This window comes from Sorex araneus, chromosome 2 (assembly GCF_027595985.1).
Source record: "Sorex araneus isolate mSorAra2 chromosome 2, mSorAra2.pri, whole genome shotgun sequence".
In the NCBI taxonomy this organism is placed as follows: Eukaryota; Metazoa; Chordata; class Mammalia; order Eulipotyphla; family Soricidae; genus Sorex; species Sorex araneus.
Window position 1 is genome coordinate 57,180,424 of NC_073303.1, and position 22,011 is coordinate 57,202,434.

A 22,011-nucleotide genomic window follows, 5' to 3' on the forward strand; every position below is an offset into this window, starting at 1 on the left:
GGTACGAAGTTTTCCACAAGTGTGTGTGGGGCAAAGGACAGTTAAGATAGAGAAGTAACAGTATGAAAATAATTGTTAGAAATGACCACTCTAGGGGCTGGAGCAATAATACAGCAGGTAGGGTGTATGCCTTGCTCGCGGCCAACCTGGGTTCGATTCCCAGCATCTCATATGGCCCCCAAGCACCGCCAGGAGTAATTCCTGAGTGCAAAGCCAGGAGTAACCCCTGTGCATCGCCGAGTATGACTCAAAAGAGAAAAAAAAAAAACTGAGTGCTGAAAGTAGGAAAAGGGATATACTTGATAATCAGTATCTGTATTGCAAACCATAATGCCCAAAAGGAAAGAGAGAGAGAAAGAGAGAGGAGAGAGAGGGGGGAAGAAGAGAGGAAAGAGAGAGAGAGTGTGAGAGACAGAGAGAGAGATGCTTGCCATAGAGACAGGGCTGGGGGGCAGCAGGAGAGAAATTGATGGTGGGAAATGTGCACTGGTGAAGGGATGGGTGTTGGAACATTATATGACTGAAGTCCAATCACAAACAACTTTGTAACTGTGTATCTCACTGTGATTCAATTTTAAAATTTATATAAAAAATCTTGTGTTTTATATATCAGTCCTAGAAGTCTTAACATGACACATATACATTCAAAATGGATAGCTAATTTTCACTCTCTTTTTCTTTTCTTTTTAACAGACAATTGCATATGCAAGGTTCAGTGGTCCCCTGGTACCCATGACCTTTACTGTCTCTGAAGGCCAAGAAACGGGTCAAGTCATTTTTCAGGTAATGGTGGCGTGGATGCTTGTTCCTTGATCTATTGTATTGGAGGATGTGAAACAGAGGCATGGCAGATCTCAATCCAGAAGGATTGCAGAAGCTATGGAAAGAAGGGTGTCCTGAGCATTGCGAAGTGTTGATTACACAACAACTTCACTAGGACTTGCTCACTTGCGTGGACACCACCATTGGGCACAGAGTGTGGTGTATGTGGGGGTCTCCCATCACCTACAGTAGGAGGGGAACCAGTCTATGGTCTCTTTTGTGATGATATCTGATCATAGAGGCATCTAGTTTATGAGTTTGCCACTTAAGCTATGGGTGTTGCTGGGTATCTCTCTGGGCAGGGCATCTTTACTGCTTCTTCTCAGCCTAGCTCCTGGTCCTCACCTCTGGGTGTCCAAGGCATTCTAGGGAAGACAAGATTGTCTAAGTTTGTTACATACCCATGAAAAGTCTTGGCTGGAGGGGTGGCCTTCAAGAGGGAGTAAGAAATTTCTGTGATAAAGGGCTCTGAAATCGTCCTAGAAATGTAATGGGGATGGACAAGGGCCTTGGGCCCATCAGAGGTGTAGAAGCGAGGTATAGCTAGAGATCCAAACTGCAGAGTCAATAGCAGTAAAAGTAGAAGATCAAAACCCCGGCAGCCAAACTTTAAAGTGTGCCCTTCAAAGAGGCAGGCTGGTGGGGGTGGTGGGGAGAGAGGCTGGAGACGGGTGGGAGGAAACAGGGACACTAGTGAAGGGAAGTGGACACTGTGGTGGAGTGAAGGGAAGGACACTGTGGTGGGATTAGTTCCAGATCATTGCATGCCTAAGACTCAGCTATGGATAGTCTTGTCAATCATGGTGTCTTAATCACTTGTATCACTTGTCATCCCGTTGATCTTGGAGTTGCTCGAGTGGGCGCCAGTAACATCTCCATTCATCCCTGTCGAGTGCTAGGGTAGCCCAATGATATATGCTTGCTCCGGGAACAGGAAGAGCCTCAAACTGTTCACTCAGGGTTTTGACGAAGAAGTCTGACCATCTCATTGGTGGGTGGCCACGAGGTCACCACCACCACCAACACAGCATGGTGTCTTAATAAAAATTAAAAATGAAATTTCAGTATCTATTTTTAAAAAACAGAAAAGAAACGTAACAGAGAGGGAGGGAAACATGCTATTTCATTTACCAGTAATCCCCAGGAAGCTAATTAGGTCTCTGAGTGGTGAAATTCTGGGGACACCCATCATTCTTCCTGCCCCGTATCTGAGCAGAGATTGGGGACATTGAAAGATTGTTCAACTACCTCTTAGGGCAGGTGCTTATGTTGGGCAATTTCTATCTCCAGCGAAGGGACTGAGAGCCGCCTTTGCCCTCTGTCTTGGGAGATGCCAGGGTCGGCTGGTCCGGGACTGGGGAAGGCCAATGAGAGAGGCGAACTGAGCACCCAGAGGGAGAGCAGTGGGTGAGCCTGCAGAGACAGGATGCCCCGCCTCCGGTGGCTCTCAGGTTGGTCCCCCAAAAGCAAGGGGTTCGAATCCAACTTCTATTTAGGAAAGATTACTCTGGCTACACACTGGAGAGGAGAAGAAAGGGTATGTGGTTAGGAATCTCAAAAGATCCTCATATCTGGGCTGCTTTCTTTTGCTTGCTATGAAACACTCAGTTGTAAGCCCTCTTACATTTAAGAAAAATTTATCGAACTGACATCAGTTCTATGGGTTTTTAGAGTGCACATCATTATAAACCAGCATTTGCATGCACTTCACTCTGAACCCAACTGCATCCTTCACCATCCAGCGAGCCCCTTTCACCCAAGTGACCAGCCCGAGTGACCAGCCCTCTCTTTACCTTTCTCTTTCAGTAGTCACACATTTGGTTTCATATTTCGAGCCTTTCCATTTGTGTGTTTCTGGTAATGACTGGGTTAGACCTACATCCATTTACTGTTTAAAACAATGTTTGAAGTGTCCAATATGTACAAGGTTCTGTGCTGGCTCCTGTGGGTAGAAAGTGCCCTGATGCCCTCCCACCTCACCCGGTAAATGGACAGAGTAGTATAAGGAAAATAATGAGAAAACACACATGGGCCAGAGAGACAGCACTGTGGGTAGGATGCTCACCTTGACACAGCCAACCTGGGTTTTATCCCTGGCACCCTATATTGTCCCCTGAGGCCTGCCAGGAGTGATCCCTTAGTACAGAATCAGGGGTAAGTCCTGAGCACAGTCAATTATGACCCCAAAAGCAAAACTAAAACACAAAAAGAAAACACATGGAATGAAGGGTACTGATCTCAGGGTCGGGGGATGCGGAGGAGAGAAAGGGTGGGAAAATATAAAATAAGAATAGCAGTGGGTGATGAAAAAAAATGTTTCCTCTGCTCTCTTGTCAACAATGCATTTAAAGATGAATAACTTTCCCCAAACAGAAAGCCGGCCCTAAGTATAGTGTGTGTGGGAGGGTTGTGGCAGTGGTGGGCAAGTATGCGTCTAGCCAACAGAGATGGCGGATGGTCCTGGGGTTCCCGTGGAAGATGGTGTTGCAGTGGGTGGTGAGTCCAACTGAGCTCCGACTGAGCTTAGGCAAGGTCTTCTAGCTCGAGGCAAGTTGAGGGGCATCCCCTGAGAGTCTGTGAGGAGCGCCGAGTTCAGATTTCTGCTTGTACATACTCTATGGGCACCTTGAGCTTGGCTTGAAAGGATGGAGGAACTTTTGGATGGCTATTTGTAACCGTCCAATGGGCAATGGTGGCAGCCTGGTTTGAGGAAGTCCCGGTGGAGACTGGAGGGATGGAGCGGAGAGGCAAGGCAGGAAGTCACACCTACTAGCAGTCATCTCCTATGAGTTGTTGTTGTTGGTGTGTGTGGGGGAATACTAGAGGTATTTCAATTATTCTTAGGGCTCTAACTTGCCTCACTGGATACTGGATAATTTGTGTGTGTGTGTGTGTGTGTGTGTGTATGTGTGTGTGTGTGTGTGTGTAAGAGAGAGAAGGTGGGAAAAAGAGAGAGAGAGAGTGAGAGAAAGAAGGAAGACAAGGTTTTTTGAGGAAATGTTAATGAGTAAATTTGAGGTTCATTGAGTGCAGGGTAATCTGTAGGGAGATAGATTTGGATGTCCAGAAGAAGATGTCCAGCAGACAATGGTCTGGAGATGGACAAACGAATCTTCCTTGTACTGGAGCCAATGGAGACTTGGTATGACATAAATGTCCATCTGCCTCAAGTGATCTTAGCAGCCCATAGGCCAAAAGAAGTGATAAATGAAGGTATTTTGGGATAAGAATGACAATCATAAAGAAAAAGTGGAAAAATTCAGGTGTGAAATTAACAGGCATCTGACACGTGGCTTTAGATGTCCTGTTCCAGGTAGAGTATTGGAGAGAGTGTCACCGTAGGCTCACTTCAAGTCCAAGCAAACTTCACAAGTAAGAATTTGTATGTAGTAGCACTGTAGCATTATCATCCCCTTGTTCCTCGATTTGCTCAAGCAGGCACCAGTAACGTCTCCATTGTGAGACTTGTTACTGTTTTTGGCGTTTTGAATACTCCACAGGTAGCTTGCCAAGCTCTGCCATGTGGGCGGGATACTCTCTGAAGCTTGCTGGGCTCTCCGAGAGGGATGGAGGAATCAAACTTGGGTCAGCCACATGCAAGGCAAACACCCTATTGCTTCATCGCAATATATATGCACACAGATATATTTATATATACAGATTTGGCTATTGTGAATGGTGCTGCAATGAACAGGAGCACAAATATCTTTTTTGAGTAGAGTCAAAAACTTTGGGCCCTTGGTGTAGATGTTAAGAAGTAATTATAAGAAGTGAAATTGTTGGGTCATATGGAAGCTAAATTCTTAGTTTTTTGAGAAATGTCCAGGTTGTTTTCCAAAGAGGTTAAACCAGGCGACATTCCCTCAGCAGTGGATAAGGATTTTATTTTTCCCAATCCAGGCCAGCAATGGTTGTTTGTGTTCTTTTTGGTGTGTGCCCATCTCACTGGTGTGAGGTGATTTAATTTGCATTGTTTTGATTTTCATTTCCCTGATGATCAGTGACTCAGAACATTTTTTTTCTATATTCATTGGCCATCTATATGTTTTCTTGGAGGAAGTTTCTGTTCACATCTGCATTTTTGGATGGGCTTGTTTTTTGGTTTTGTTAAGTTTTAAATGTATAAAATTGTATAAAATGAGAATAGTAGTGGGTGATGAAAAAATGTTATCTAGGTTATTAACTCTTAGTCAGATGGAAGGTAGGTAAATATTTTCTCCAATTCTGTGAGGTCTTTTAAAAAGAATTCTGTCACGATTTCTTTTGTGATACAGAAGATTTTTAATGTGATGTAGTCTTATTTGTTTCTCTTTCTTTCTGTTTGCTTGGTCAATGGCATTAAGTCATAGGTGATGCGTCAAGTGTTGTAAAGGGGTCTACCTATGTTTTCCTCAATATTATTTATGGATTCAGGTCTCATATTGAGGCCGTTAGTCCATTTTGATTTGATTTTTATGCATTGTGTAGGATAGGGATCTGAGGTGAGTTTTGTGTTTAAACTTCTGACCAATGAGTTTTCCCAATGCCATTTGTTAAAGAGGTTTTCCTTGCTCCACTTAGCTCGTTTCTTTTTTTATTTGCACATCTCACAATCATTTACTGAGACTAGATATTTTCAATAATACGATGTAACAACTCTAGATATCATATCCCTTCTTCACAGGGTGTGTGTTTTCCTTTTTTTAAAAAAACTAACTTGCCTGAACAAATGTATTTTTTTTGTCATATGTGGCGCTGGGAGTTTCTGTTTAGATGGCTTACTGTTGAGCCGTGATCATTGAACAGAGATTTTCTTGAGTCATGAACTGGTAAGTTCCCTGGCTTTGCTGAGGGGTTCTCTGTGCACATCAGGATATATTTTCAATGATGTGCCACGCATTTTTTTTTAACTCCTCTGTGACCTTCAGTTACTGCTTGATGCTTGTTCAGAGTCTCAAAGTCTAAAAGTAAGAGATTAGGATCTTGGATCTTTCCTGGGAAGGTCCATAGCCCTGCTCGTGTGTATTGACTGTCTGTCGACTCCCAGCGATGAATTGACTCTTTCCCCCATTCACCAGATGTCCCAGACTGATGTTGGTGGGTCCCACTAGTGACTTGTGTGAAGCAAGGAAAAAGATGGTCACTTTCTCCTGATCCACCTCTGTCACCTGGGACCCAGGGCTACTGGGTTCTTGTCTCACCTCGAAGAAAAGAATTTCAGGAGTAGACAAGGAGTGAAGTAAAACAGATTTTACTTGGAGGTTTTGAAGGGGAGATGAGAGAGACAGAGACAGAGAGAGACTGAAGGGAGAGACACAGACAGACAGACAGAGAGACAGACACACTCAAGGGAGAGTTTGAACTTCCCCAAAGGTGGAGAAGCCTTGAAATGGCCTTTAAGACAGGTTTTTATATGCGTATTCACAAGGATGTCTTAGTTTGTAGTTTTCTGGCAGAGGTGGGGTTGGTAAGGTGTCAAAGAAATAGATTTGGAGTTTCTGATCTGATGAATCTCTTTCAAGTCCTTAATTATTCTCTATTTCTGCTGCTGTCATCTCTGTAGGGGTATAGCCTCCTCAGGGCCCGGGGGTCAGGGCTATCACTTCCCGGGAGATTCATCGCAATTGCCTTGGGGGAGGCTTTCCTCTCTGCCCGCCTGCCTGCCTACATCAGGCAGGGTGTGGTCAGGACATTTTCTAGCCATCTTCTCTCCTTTCCTCACAGGGAATCCCTAAATGCATTCCACCAGGATCACCTCACCGTTGTATGTGTGTGTGTGTGTTGTGTGAGACGATGGGGGCAGGGGAAGGTACACTCACTGGATTTTGGACTTTGACATTGTCCATGCCCCCAGGGCCATCTCATTCCTTAGATTCTCCTAAGATTTTGGCTTGCTACTTGTTTGCATTAACTCCTATAGCTCCCTAAGGCAATTGCAATGTATTATTCTCATTAAATACCGGGTTTGGGGTGGTGGTGGTGGATTGTGTCTTTCAAGCTGTGAATGGGATCAAATGAAGACGAAGTCTGTCAGTAAGGATTTCCAGGGAATTTCTAGATAAGTCAGATAAGGACAATTTCCTGCAGATGAGGTTTTTGGGACGTTCTGCTCCCAACCCTGTGGAGTCAAGTTTGGATGTTCACGGTCAGCTTTCAAGGGTAGTGAAAGACATCTTGAGCAACAATGGAATGAGGGAAAATCAAAGCACTAAACAGCTTCGTTCTTATTGTTGTCAATAGTTTTCTTAACACACCCTGGGTTTTGAGAGCGTGTGGCTGCTTCTCAAGTTTCTGAAAAAGGTGATATTTATCATTTTCCCAGCCATCTCATTCCTCATCCCTGTTGATAAAATAAAACTTAAATGTTTAAAATTTTTTCAATTTTACATATTATTATCATTTTGTTACTTTCGTCCTCCTTCTCCTTCCCCTTCATCTTCTCTTCTTCTTCCTGCCTTCCTCTCCTTCTCTTTCTTCTCTTTCTCCCTCTCCCTCATCTTCTCTTTCTTCCTCCTCTCTCTTCTCCTTCTTCTCCTCCTCTTTCTTTGAAGTTTTCAACTTTACCTGTCTTTTAAAGTTTACTGTTTAAAAAGTGTTCTTTATAGGGCCAAAGAGCTGGTACAGCAAGTAGGGTGCTTGTTTTCATGTACCAGGTAAGAGGTTAGGTTAGATACTTGATATGATGTACACCTGGCATCCTCCGAGAACAGCCAGAGTGATCCCTGAGCACAGAGCTAGGAGCAAATCCTGAGCACTGCCAGGTGTGGTCGCCAGTTTTTAAGATGTAGTGATGTCTGTTATTAAAGGCTACAAATATGTTATGCTTCAGTTTCTTTCTTAAAAGATTTTACATTAATTAACATTTTCACTGATAAAATATTCTTTGCAGACTTATAAATATTGGATGCCTTAAATTGTTAATAAAATATATTTAAAAGAATAAAAATATTCATGTGGTTTAACAAATTTTATATCTATTTTAAAATTTTTTTACTATTATTATTCAAAAAAATTTTTTTAATTGAATCACCATGAGAAAAATGACAAAGCTTACAGGTTTAAGTCTCAGTCATACAATGATCAAATATCCTTCCCTTCACCAGTGCACATGTTCCACCACCAAGAACCCCTGTATACCCCCCCATCCCTCCACCCCCACCTGTGTGGCTGATGATTTTCACTTTACTCTCTCTTTACTTTGATTACATTCAATGTTTCAACAGAAAACTCACTATTATTATTTGGAATTTCCCCCCAGTAATCAGACCTGCCGAAAAGGCATCATTTGACAATTTGTTTTCCATTGCTGAGAATGAAGAGCATATGAGGTCATATGGATTTCTGGTATTTAGTAATTAAGTCCAGAGAAATTTCTGCCAGAAGTCTCATCACTGCAAGCTCGTATCTCTGCTTAGTGGGCCTTATAAGATGGCAGTCACCACACTGCCACCACTGGGGAAAGGAAAGGCCGAAAGAGAAAAACCTTTCCCCTTCAGGGGTGGCATGGGGCCATAGCTTAGTTCACAGTCTAGAGGCATTTCTGCAAGAAGCTGCTGGGTTCCGAAATTAGTCGATATATCCATTTCTTATATGTGAATTGTCTATTTTAATGTTCTTTGTAGTACTATAGCTGTCCATAGATAATAGTTATTTTACATCAGAAGAGCAATTAAGAGATTATGATAGTGTTATCAAGTTAAATTCACGTTTCAATTATTATTATTAGAATATTTATTAGGGGCTGGAGTGATAGCACAGTGGGTAGGGCGTTTGCCTTGCACGCGGCCAGCCCGGGTTCGATTCTCAGCATCCCATATGGTCCCCTGAGCACTTCCAGGGGTGATTCCTGAGTGCAGAGCCAGGAGTAACCTCTGTGCATTGCCGGGTGTGACCCAAAAAGCAAAAAAAATATATTTATTAACCTTTGTCACAATTTCAGAATCGATATACTTTTAGCCCAATAATAAAACTACCTTTTAAAAATATTTCTTAGATTCCAGGAAATCTGATCCAACTAGCAACCGTTTGAATTCTTGTCATCTTAAATTATATTATAAATTTTTTTTGAAGAAAACGTATTTTGAATTACACATGGCTAACAGGCTAGTAAACTTTTACACTTGATCTTAGCCAAGAGTCTAAGAAATGATGCTAACAAACTTTTAATAGTATAAATGAATATATGTACATATATATAGGCTAGAGCAATAGCACAGCAGGTGGGGCATTTACCTCGCACACAGCCGACCCGGGTTTGATTCCTCCATCCCTCTCGGAGAGCCCGGCAAACTACCAAAGACTATCCCACCCGCACGCCAGAGCCTGGCAAGCTACCTGTGGCATATTCGATATGCCAAAAACAGTAACAAGTCTCACAATGGAGACATTACTGGTGCCTGCTCGAGCAAATTGATGAACAATAGGACAACAGTGCTACAGTGCTACATATATATACATACATATATGTATGTGTACATATATATACATTCAATGTTTATGAATGTATATTTATATATATACATTCAATATATATGGGACTTCGGGCCAGGCTGTTTTCACTCAGGGTGCGCCAGAGGAGGCAGGTGAGAACCCTCCCCACCCAAGGGACCCAGCCCCAGCAGCCAACTCCACTACCCAACCCCCAACCGCAGCAACGCTCCAAGTCGATTTCTGGACCACTTCCTACCCATTTTCCATAATTGCCACACCCTATTTGATTATATGATGTAGTTCAGTCAGTAGGCAACAAGTCATAACTATATGTATATATATACATATATATACATATTTACAAATATATGTATATCTGAGATATCTACATATATATATATATATCTCGGAGAGCCTGGCAAGCTACCAAGAGTGTTTCACCTGCACAGCAGAGCCTGTCAAGCTACCCGTGGCATATTTGATATGCCAAAAACAGTACTGATAGATCTCATTCCCCTGACCCTGAAAGAGCCTCCAATCATTGGGAAAGACGAGTAAGGTGAGGTTGCTAAAATCTCAGGGTTGGGAGCGACAGACACATTACTGGTGCTCGCTCGAGTAAATTGATGAACAATGGGATGACAGTGATACGGTGATATAGATATATATATATATAAAACTGTGAGATATATATACACATATATATGTATAATGAAAACATTACCTAGAGTTCTGACCGCCTACAAATTACAAAGGATTTTTTTCATTCAAAATTTTTAATTTCTTTTTCCAGTTTAAAGCCGGACCTTCTGCTGTGAATTTCAAAGTAACTGGGGATACAGATGGAATATTTCAGATACAACAAGATGGACTTCTGTATTGTGAGAAAAGCCTGGACAGGGAGAAAAGAGCCGTTCACATACTCCAGGTGACCTGAGACCAGACCCAAGACCTCAGCCCCTTCGCCTGTTGCAGTGTCACTGGCACTTTCCCCGTTGGGAGAGTTGCACTGTCACAGGCCTCCTGACCTTAAGGGAATGCTTGGAAATCTTACATGGTTTTTTTCCTCTTCAAATTCAGAGGGCCATGGCAAGGATGCCATTTTTTGACCCACAGAATTGTTTATTCTGTCACTAAAAAAACTAATTTATTAAATCACCATGAATTATAGTTACAAAAATTACTCATGATTGGGTGCCAGGGTTACAATGTTTGAGCACCAGTCCCTTCACCAGTGCTCACTTTCCTCTCCCAATGTCCCCACTTTCCCTCCTCCTGTCCCCCCTTCCCTCACATTATTTTATTTTATCTCTGTAGGCACTTTGGTTTACAATATTGTTACTGATAGAGTGTGTGTGTATATATATATATGTATATATATGTATATATAAACACACACATATATACACATATAACTTTATCTCCTTGTCCAGAGTGACCGCTTGTCCTTGTCATTGTCAGTGGTCCCTCTCCCCACCCCCCACAGTGGCCAGTTTCCTACTAAAGCCCTGTTCTCCTGCCCTTCGTCTCTGTTATCTTTGGGCACTAGTTATTCACCTACTATGTTTTGTCTTTTTACATCCTGCAGATGGGCTGGAGCAATAGCACAGGAGTAGGGCGTTTGCCTTGCACATGGCCAACCCGGGTTCGATTCCTCCGCCCCTCTCGGAGAGCCCGGCAAGCTACCGAGAGTATCCCGCCCACACAGCAGAGCCTTGCAAGCTACCTGTGGCGTATTTGATATGCCAAAAACAGTAACAACAAGTCTCACAATGGAGACGTTACTGGTGCCTGTTCGAGCAAATCGATGAGCAATGGGATGACAGTGACAGTGATATACTGCAGATGTGAGAAATCATTGTGCATTTTTCTCCCTTTCCTTGGACTTTTTGGCCAGAAAACCCATCACTCCCCAAGGTCATTCCCGACACATGTACACACGCCCAGGCCTCTGGGCCAAAACCGATTCAGCACTTCTTTGATATTTTCACCAGGATCTGCCCGTGGCTATTGCACAGGCTCTGGACCCAAATGAAAGGAGCATCAAGGACAGAATGGAACTCCCGTACAAGCAACAGAAGTAGCCAAAAACAAAACCCCAAATTTTTGTTAGATACCAGAAGCTATCTAAGGAAACCCTTTTCCTCGCCACCCCCCTTCCTAGTTTTTATGGCTTACATCTGAGTATCCAGAAATGGTAGATATCTAATTGTCGGAATAAAAGAGCAAGAAAAAAATTTTTCTGTCTGGAATTCTGGAACTTTCTGCCCTCAGCAGAAGTTGATTACTACCATACTAAAATCTCTAAAAATGAGTGAGAGAGAAGGCGGAGAGCAACTGGGGACGTTGGTGGTGGGAAATGTACACTGGTGAAAGTTTGTAACTGTGTGTCTCACTGTGATTCAATTAAAAGGGGGCAGGGAGAATAAAATGCCGTGGCATGCTTGGGGGGGGGGAAAGAAACCCTGTAAAAGCAACTTTCTAAGAGGACATGGCATTTGCCTTGAGGGTTAATTATATTCGGTGTCCCGGTTTTCCTTTTCCTGCCGAGAAAAACTCAGTTTAACTAGTCACATTTCTCTGAGAGGACCATAATTTATCAAGGTTCAAAATGAGCTTTTATGGGTGACTTTCTCTTCTGTAGTCACCTGGTTATTGATTCTTAGGATGTAACTTTCTTTCAAGTGGCATTTGACTGTTAATGTGAAGTCCCGTCTCCCCGGAGTCATTTTCTTCTCTTTCTATTGTCAGGTCTCAGCCCTGAACGCCCAGGGAGATATAGTTGAGGGTCCAGTTAACATCACCATAGAAGTGAAGGACATCAATGACAACAAACCTCAATTCGTTTTAAAAAAGTATGAAGGCTCAGTAAGACAGAATTCTCGTCCAGGTAATGGGATCCTGCAACTATTGATGGAAAGACGGAATACATATTTGCACTGCTAATAGCTACAACTATATCATTCATTAAGCACTTTCCATATTATTTAAATTTTATGCAATCTCTGGGATCGTTTATTATCCCTTTGCTCAAGGACATGGTTTCTTAACCTTGGGACTACTGATTCCTCGGACCAATCATTCACCTGACTTCCACTGGCATTAAAACACCAGTAGAAATATCTCCCTACAAGCTGTAACAACAAAGATGTTATTAGACAGTGACAAATACCCACCTTCTAGAGGGGAAAAAATCATCCCAGCTAGAACCACTTTGCTAGGGTAAGCTGTGGAACATCTCAGAGTACCGGAATACTCCAAGAACGCTCTAGAAAAGTGAGTTCAGTCTTCCACAATCTCTTTGAGAGCTACAGTCTCATCATGGTTGCCCCTGGATCCCAATTCTATGTAATCTTTCACTTGCAACTCCCAGATAGGACTTAGCCCTTCACACTGTTTCTAACTTTCATTTTCACAAAAATCCCTCTTCACGCCATAACGCTGTCTTGACTGCTGCTAGCTTTACTAAGGATTTGGGGAGATGAAGGAGCACAGCGTCACAACAATGAAATAAACAGATTTGAGCTTTAGACTTCTGAGTGCTTCGACTCTGCTATTCCGTCAACTCACTGTTATGTTTCCCTTGATTTTTCTTGTTCTCGTCTCTCTTCGATACCTGCTTTCAGTAACCAGAAAGAAGCCTGCTTCCCCCTTACTATGTGGAGTGATTTCACTATCCCTGACTCTGAAGTTAATTCATGAAGTAAAAAACTCATGAATTAATATTCCAGAATCCTTTTTACCTTACCAAAAGAATTTTATAGAGTAGTAATTACTTTCATAGCTGAAAATTTACTTGTTTATATTCCTTTCTTTTTCTACAGAATGTTTTCTTTTTATCCCCTATGCACATTAGAGTTTATTGTCTGTTTCTTAGTAACATCTCAGTGATATAAATTTCAAGTGACTTGATAAAGCCTTCTGATTTCAAATATTTGGAACAGCAGTTTATTCATCTTATGCCATTACAATGAAGAATATATGTGTAAAGAAAATTTCATAATAATAAAAACATGGGACAGAAAATTACTTAAAAAATGCTTCTGAAATAAATTGTTTTTTTAAAACAGTGTGGTTTTAGGTAGCTCAAAATGTTAATCTGATGTAATGAGAATTTCCTCATTCTAACTAAGGTTACAGGTTAAGGAAATTTTTGGAAAAAACTTTCAGGTCTTAAGTTTCTCTCTTTACCAATGAATCTTCTAGAATAGTGGTTCTCAAACTTTTTGGTGCCAAGGTTCCCATATTCTCTTAAGAATTGTTAAGAACTAAAAGTACTTCTGGCTGTATGGATTATATCTAGTGACACGCTGATAAAAGTTTAATAACTATTTCTCTGGGGGGAAAAGTTCTGATTTGCAACATTTGCCAATTTCATAGATACTATTACTGTGGATTTTTAAAAGCTAATAGTGTTATTGATAATTGTACACAAAATTCATTAATATCATCATCATCATCATCATCATCATCCCATTGATCATCAAATTTCTCGAGCGGTCTCAGTAATGTCTCCATTCGTCCTAGCCCTGAGATTTTAGAAGCATCTCTTTACTTGTCCTTTCCAATGGTGCCGCACTGGAGGCTCTTTCAGGGGAATGAGACCCATCATTGTTACTGGTTTTGGCATATAAATAAGCCATGGGGAGTTTGTGAGTCTCTCCCATGGGGGCAGGAAACTCTTGGTAACTTGCAGTTTCTCCCAGAGGGAGAACTAGGCTATGAGATGTTGCAAGGTCACTTCTGGGAGCTTGGTTTTATAGTCTCTGGATTTGGCTATTGGTGGGATTACACGGTGCTGGGCACAGTCCCTGGGTGTGACCGCCTAGCTACTGGAAAATGGGGAATCTGGGCAGAAGTGGCCCAGTCCCAATCCGAGCAGGCTTGGAGGTCTCAGCCCCGGGTCTCACATACCTGGGTTCCTCTGCACGTTCCTTCGTGTGTGAGGCTCGTCTGAACATGTGAGAGGGGCCTTGAGCATGGCTGTGGCTGGGCTCCAGAGGTCTTCGGCCACGGGAGCTCTGCTCAGGGCAGGGAGGGAGACTGGAGCCCACTCCCTCTGAGGGGCCCCGGGGAAGACAGCCAGACGCGGGGGCAAGAGACTCTCTGCTAAAATTTATTATAAAACTAAACAAATAATCTCACAAGATGGCTATATATATTAATATTTAGTATTAGAAATTAAGATAGGATTTAAATAGCTTAATTTTATTTAAATTAAGATAGGATTTAAATAAAAACATTTTAATAAAAAGCAACTATTCTCAAAGACACAAAGACTTATAGAGAAAAATGGCATTGTTAATCTTTGTAAATATCTCTAATGTCTAATTTTTGGAGAAAAATTGGATTTTGTGTCTTTCTTCATTTGTTCAATTACTATATGCAGTTTGGGTTGAAGCACAGGAAGGAAAACACAGGTTGTAGATGGAAAAGAGAGGCGTGTAGAAAGACATACAATAGGTAACTGAGTCTCTGCTTTTACAAAATCACAAAACTTAACAAGGGTTGGTTTCTTTCTTTTTTTTTTTTGCTTTTTGAGTCACACCCAGCGATGCTCAGGGGTTACTCCTGGCTTTGCACTCAGGAATTACTCCTGGCAGTACTTGGGGGACCATGTGGGATGCTGGGGATCGAACCCAGGTCGGCCGCAAGCAAGGCAAATGCCCTACCCGCTGTGCTATGGCTCCGGCCCAAGGGTTGGTTTCTTAAAGTTTGATGGCACTTGACATCTGAAACTCAGCAATGCCCCTATTTGCTTAACTTACATGCTACAATCTTTCAAATACTCTCATGCTTTGAATAAGTATTTCACACGTATGTTTTTGCTCCACTGATTTCCAAAACCAGTCTCAGAGACTCAGATTTTTATAAACAATCTTTGGCAAAGGGAAAATAACAAAAAAATTATACTAATATGAATTATGGTTACCTTTTTCTATTTTATCTATGTTTTTTAGAAGGTCAAAGTAGATTTGATTGGTTTAGGTCTCAATAATTTTTTTTCTTTCTGGGTATGTTTTGTTAAACAGGAAAACCCTTCATGTATGTAAATGCCACTGATTTGGATGATCCAGACACGCCTTATGGCCAGCTTTTTTATAAAATTATGCTCCAACTTCCCAAGATGAACGACATCATGTATTTTCAGATCAACAACAAAACTGGGGCAATTTCACTTACCCGAGACGGTATGTCGAGGGACATGGGACTATGTCAGAAATTAGGAACTAGATTTTGTGTCACCTTCAAAGACATTTCCTTTTCTCTTCTTGACTATTTCCCATAGGATCTAAGGATTTGGATCCCGCTAAGAATTCTCATTACCAGCTGGTAGTTACTGTGAAGGATATGGGAGATCAGGAAGAAAATTCTTTCAGTGACAATGTAGATGTGGAAATCACAGTGTTGGACAATATTTGGAAAGCACCAGAACCTGTGAAGATTGTAGAGAACTCAGCTGAGCCTCACCCCATGAAAATCACTCAGGTAACACCTCCAAATACTTAAGAGTGTACAGATAAACTGCCCAGCCTTTAGAGATCCTTTTAGGTCCTCACAGATCCATTTATTAGCTACATTTTTTGTGTAGCATAAATTATATAGCAAACTAAATATACAAAATATCTTGGTCCAAATCCCTCAAGTTTACTGTGAGTAAACTATGAACAGACTTCACTTTGGATTTAGCTATCTATATCTAAATGTTTGAGTGTTGAAAGAGAATGTCACTAACTATTCAAAGTAGCTACCAATGATACTTTTGGCTCTGTGTTGGCATTATGGAGTATGGCTCTCTAGAGGGTTGTGTGCAGTCGCTTTTAACATGTTTCAAAGGCTGGTTGTCATTATTGTGGGGAAAATATTACCTATTCAGTAGTCTCACCCCATCCTAAGCTAAGGGATAGAAACAGAACTGAATAGGAGTGAAAGAACTGAATAACAACCTTAAACTATGGAGACCAACACTACCCCAGTTCAAGTCCACTTTCCCCTACTTCCCAAATCCAACGCTATCACCCTGGATCCCCGACATCCTTTGGGCTTCAACCATGTATGATCTTTTCTGAACATCAGGACATTCCTTGACATGAAAACTGGCTTTGTGAAAGAGCACTGAATTTAGAGGTGGGTGGACAAAGTCATCTTTGGTTTATTACTTTAAGGACTGATCATGAATAAATAGTGTAACTGTTCTGGGTCCCAATTTCTTCTCATCAATAAAATGGGGTTCTTAATAATTTTCCGGGTTGTTGTGGGGGATTAAATGAGAGCTGGTTTCTGTGAAAATGCCCATGTTATTCATATTCTAAGAAAGTGCGTGTTTTTAAATGATGCTGTTAATATTAAGTGGTTCTGGAAGGGGTCATTGCATTATACCTTTTATATAAACTGAAAAGACTTTAATTTATTGAAACCTGAATTAATGAAAGAAGTATTCTGCTTTATCAGGACTCACTGCCATGAGAACTTTAGATCTGGTGCCTTTACTCAAAGTCTTTCTGCTATTATTTATGTTTCATATAGGAGGTTTTAATTAGAATGTTGATTGTTATCTGCTCAAAATTTCTGTATAAGAAATGAGACTTTGAGGAGACACACCCTACAGATGGCCTAGAGAAAAGACTCCGTATGTTATGATACTCTGGAAGATGAGTGGAGAGGAAGAGCTAGCTCGGGAAAGTAGTATAGCTTCCTATACTTACATATAGGAAGAATAGGGGAGTGCTTTCTTAGAACCAAGAACTTTGGCCTGAATAGAAGGTAGTGCTTAATTAAATAACAAGAGAAAATGTTCTTGCGCGGGCGTGTGTGTGTGTGTGTGTGTGTGTGTGTGTGTGTGCGCGCGCGTATGTGTTTGTGTGTGTGGGGGGAGAGAGGGTGGTACAAGTAAGGAGTGGGGGATGGGACACACCTAGCTATGCTCAGGGCTTACTCTTGGTTCTGTGCTCATGAATCACTTTTGGCGGGCTTAGAGAACCACATATGATGCAGAGGATCAAACCTGGGTCTGTCGTGTGTAAGGCAAACACCCTATTCACTACTGTGTGATCTCTCCAGCCTAGACAATGGTGGTTATTGATGTATTTTCAAGACTGGCCTGAAAGACAGTTTAGCATGAAAATTTCAGTTAGTTTTAAGACCTTGGACAAGAAACTTAACTTTGTACCCTGGTGACATCACTAAAAAAATAAGTAAGGGATAAACACATTTAATATATATGAATGTTTGGAAATTTAATGAGTGATTACATGAAAGTGCTTAATCATCTGGAATGTGGTAAATCTTTAATAAATGATTTTATTAGTATCAGAGAGTATCCTGCTCACACAGCAGAGCTTCGCAGGCTCCCGTGGCATATTTGATATGCCAAATACAGTAACAATAACGGGTCTCATTCCCTTGACCCTGAAAGAGCCTCCAATACTGCCCCGTTTGGAAGAATGAGTAAGGAGAGGTTGCCAAAATCTCAGGACTGGAATGAATGGAGTAAGGAGAAGCTGCTAAAAATCTCAGGGCTGGCACCCGCTCGAGCAAATAGATGAACAATAGCATGATAGTGATACAGTGATTAGTATCAGAATAAAAAAGCTCAGACTGTCTGTAGTAATTACACTAGACCTGTTATTTATTCATTATTTGTAAGTAGCTTATAAAACAACACCAGGAGATGACAATAATTCTTATCCTCGAATTTGATAAGACTAAATATTTAGGTGAGGGATATATTTTATTCAGATACCATTTGTCTTACTGGTGTCCACTCAAGCAAATCGATGAGCAACGGGATGACAGAGCTACACTGCTATCTTTAGATAATGTCAATAACAGAGAAAATTTTGTTTCATAAATTAATCTTTCATGGATATGAAGACTCTATAGTCAGAATTGGAAAAGAAAAATTCACAAACTTCATAAAGTGTTCACACAAAATCATTTTAGAAAAGATACTCTGTTCTTTTAGGTGGAACAATCAAAAGGGAAACAGAGCTTATTTTAGATTGACAATGAAACATATAATTCAGTAGTTAAAAGAGACCACAGCAATTTCCAGTCAAGAACCAGAGAATTATTTATTTTCTTTCCAGTTCTTTTGGTCCAGATATTTATTTCCTCACAATTCGCTTTGGGCCCTGTAGGTCCGGTGGAATGATCCAGGCGCATTTTACAGCTTAGTTGAAAAGGAAAAGCTGCCCAGGTTTCCGTTTTCAATTGACCAGAACGGGGATATTTATGTGACTGAGCCCTTGGACCGAGAAGAAAAAGATTCCGTGAGTAAAATGGGGAGAACTTTCACAGAACAGCACAGAGTCTAGTGTCCATGGCCATCTGAGAGTAGAACTAATCGTATACCACCCAGCCCCCTTCGAACACAATCCTGTATTTTGAAGCTTCATAGATGATTGAGTTTGAAGACAGAATTTCCTGGGGTTAGAGCAGTAAGACAGTGAGTTGGATGTTTGCCTTGCATGAGGCGAACCCAGGTTCAATCCCTGGCACCTCATCTGGTCCCCTGAGCCTGACAGGAGTGATCCCTGAGTGTAGAGCTAGAAGTTAGTCCTGAACATTGCCAGGCATAGCCCTCCATCTCCACCCCCCCCACAAAAAAAAAAAACAGACATAAAATTTCCCTACAAATAAGATCCATTTCTTTTTATGTTTTTTTTTTTAATTTCCCAGTCCCAAGTACTGTAAACAGGAGGGACATGAAATAGAAATGAAACATCTGTTTTTCTCTGCCTTAGACAGGATAGTGAGGAAGTCATATCTCAACTCTCACTTTCCTGTTGTAGTATGTTTTTTATGCAGCTGCAAAGGATGAGCATGGAAATCATCTTGCACGTCCTCTCGAAGTGAAAGTGGAAGTTGTAGACGTAAATGATAATCCACCTTCTTGTCCCTCTACCCGGACTGTATTTGAGGTCCAGGAGAATGAAAATATAGGTAAGCTATGGGAACTGTTCAAAATTGTATATTGTTCTTTTGGGGATAACTCATAATCCACCTGTCCTCACTGCTGAGTGAAAGTTGGGCAGATAAATCTACTCAATAATAGCAATGCATAGAAGTTGAATGTACCTAGGAACTCATATGAATATTGTATTTCAGGTCAAACAACTTTAGACCAAAGAGTACCTTGATAATACTTTTAAATGAAGATCAACCACTACCACGATCACTACTATCAATATCACAACCACTTACTGTTACTACTATTACTACCACCGGCCTTACACTAGCACCATAACCACTTACACCAATATTCTGCATACCATATATAATTTGATGTCAATTGCAAGGTTTTACCATAAACTCTTATTTTCCTCTTATTAAGTTCATCAGCATATACAATAATATCAAATTTTCTAAATAATTTTAAAATCTAAACCCAATCTCAGATACTTCGCAGTACGTAATCAATAGAATGGATACTGACTTCTGTCTGTGACAACGTCTCCAGGCAGCTCACAACATTTCACAGAGCTGGTAGGCAAAATTCTAGTCCTTTCTATTTCTGTCCTTTTTGTCTTGATCTTCCATATTCTTTTCCTGTGTGTCATGCTAGCTTGGATTTTGTACAAAGATAACTTATAAAAGCACTATTTCTGAAAGATTTATATTGTCCACAACTTTATCTGTTGCCCACTGATGTTGACCAGACAAACATTCATTGAAACATTTTTGTCTATGATTTGTGTCAGTTTCAGAGGCCTCCGTGAAAAATATTCCTAGAGTTCGCCGCTTTTGTGAACAGATCCTTGCTTGCTACATGAACATTGTCACCTTTTTCTTCTGGTCCCTGTGTGCTTCTCAACCACACATTTTGACATAATAGATGCAGTCTTTCAGGAACTGTGTGGATTCTGCTGTGTGTTCTGCTCCGTTTATGCTCTTTAATTTTCTTCTTGCTTCTAGGTATGCTTCCTGTTGGTGGCATGTTCAACTCTGTGTCTCTCTATGTCATTATTTTAGCTCTTGATGCAGCAGGAATAGCTCAATGATAACTCTAAATATTTTTATGTCATAAGTAAGGATAAAATTATGATATTTGTGTAATAAGGGAATATAAAAAATGTCCAAGAAACATTTGTGTTATCACCTTTTGGAAATCTTGCCAAGAGTTTGCTCTGTACATTCAGTGGGACTAGGGATAAAACTCATCACCGAATGCTTGCAAACACCTAAATGGTAGTTTTTGCCTGCCCCCAAAGCAGTCCTAAATAATTTATTTTTAAATTTAATTTTTAAGGGCCTGGCAAGCTCCCCGTGGTGTATTTGATATACCAAATCAAAAGTAAGAATAATAGGTCTCATTCCCCTCACCCTGAAAAGAGCCTCCAGTTTTTGGGGAAAATGAGTAAGGAGAGGATGTTAAAATCTCAGGGCTGGGACAAATGGAGATGTTACTGGCGCCTGCTTGAGTAAATCAGTGAACAATGGAATGACAGTGATACAGTGATAATATGTGTATATATTCTAGTAGTACTTGATAAACACTAAACTCCAAAGACTATGGGAATGAAAAACTACGAGGAATTTTTTTTTCATGTTTTTGATGCTTGGCTACTCTTCAGTAGAGTTGTCAGTATTTAAGTAACTTTTGTGACATCCAGTAGTCTGTGTTGTTTGCTTTTAAAATTCTTGAAATTGTTTTGGACTACAAATAAATAAAATATTGTACAAATAGGTAAAATCTCTCAACTCCCACTGCTCTAATTCCATATCTTCTGCTCTTTTGCTCTATTACTTTCCTCTGCAATCCATAATGTAACATTTTCTGTGCTCTATTTTATTCAACTCCATGATAGTTATAACACAAATGTTTCTCCAGCCTTACCTGAAAACCCTTCCAAATTTAGAAATAAGTAAGTTGAGACAAGTTGAAATTGGTGGTGTCCAAGGACAGTAGATACAAGGGCCAGGAGGATTGCCCCATAGCTGGAATAGTGCTTCATGAGCAGAGGGGAGAAGGCAGATGGAATAGAGAAGGGATCACTAAGAAAATGATGGCTGGAGGAACCAGTTGGGATGGGAGATGCATGTTGAAACTAGATAATGGACCAAACATGATGACCTCTCAGTGTCTGTGTTGCAAGATATAATGTCCAAAAGTAGAGAGAGAGTATGGCGAATATTGCCTGCCATGAAGGCAGGGGGAGGGTGGGAAAAGGGGGATACCGGGGATATTGGTGGTGGGGAATGTGCACTGGTGGAGGGATGGGTGTTTGATCATTGTGAGATTGTAACCCAAACATGAAAGCTTGTAACTATCTCACGGTGATTCAATAAAATTAAAAAAAAAGAAAGAAATTAGTGGTGTCATCTAATTGGACAAATGAGAGGTATTCAAATCTAACTCCTCTGTTGGAATTCTCACTGCTGCAGAGAAACCCATATTTCTCATTTCACAGAACAAGTTTCTCAAGTGAGTGTGAATTAGCACAGACTGAGTCAGTTCCTGACTTTGAGAACTCCTTGAACTTAAAAGGAAAGAATAAAAGTAGAGCTATAAACTGCAGCATGGTAGAGGACGGATGCCTGTTCTTTGCCCCCCTTATCTTTGGGGTGGAGTCGGTCTTTGTACTAGTTTCACAAAGCTGCTTATAAGCTGACTTCCTGTTTGTTTGGTTATACTGTTTGCCTACTGTACTAAGAATGGTCCATATCTGTTGTAGCAAGTGACAATAAAACTTCTTGGTTGAAAAGTAACAGGATTTTTTTCTCTCACAGTTCTGCAGTCTAGAGGTCTGAAATCCAGGTACCATCAGGGCTATGTGC

The 22,011-nt window shown here is 41.0% G+C and overlaps 1 protein-coding gene across 6 annotated transcripts in view; it reads left to right on the top strand.

The window, feature by feature from the left end:
* Positions 1-714: 714 nt before the first annotated feature.
* The window catches only part of CDH17 (cadherin 17), a 47,827-nt gene continuing 26,530 nt past the window's right edge, over positions 715-22,011 (top strand). For 3 of the 6 annotated variants that reach the window (XM_055127548.1, XM_055127550.1, XM_055127551.1), the window contains exons 1-7: positions 718-783; positions 10,025-10,159; positions 11,983-12,121; positions 15,264-15,422; positions 15,521-15,720; positions 18,372-18,503; positions 19,026-19,176. In XM_055127548.1, coding sequence (XP_054983523.1) covers positions 733-783; positions 10,025-10,159; positions 11,983-12,121; positions 15,264-15,422; positions 15,521-15,720; positions 18,372-18,503; positions 19,026-19,176 — 967 coding nt within the window. In that variant the 5' untranslated portion in view covers positions 718-732. Of the gene's footprint in view, positions 784-10,024; positions 10,160-11,982; positions 12,122-15,263; positions 15,423-15,520; positions 15,721-18,371; positions 18,504-19,025; positions 19,177-22,011 lie in introns of all 6 variants that reach the window. The other 3 variants (XM_012936094.2, XM_055127547.1, XM_055127549.1) reach the window with 3 other exon arrangements.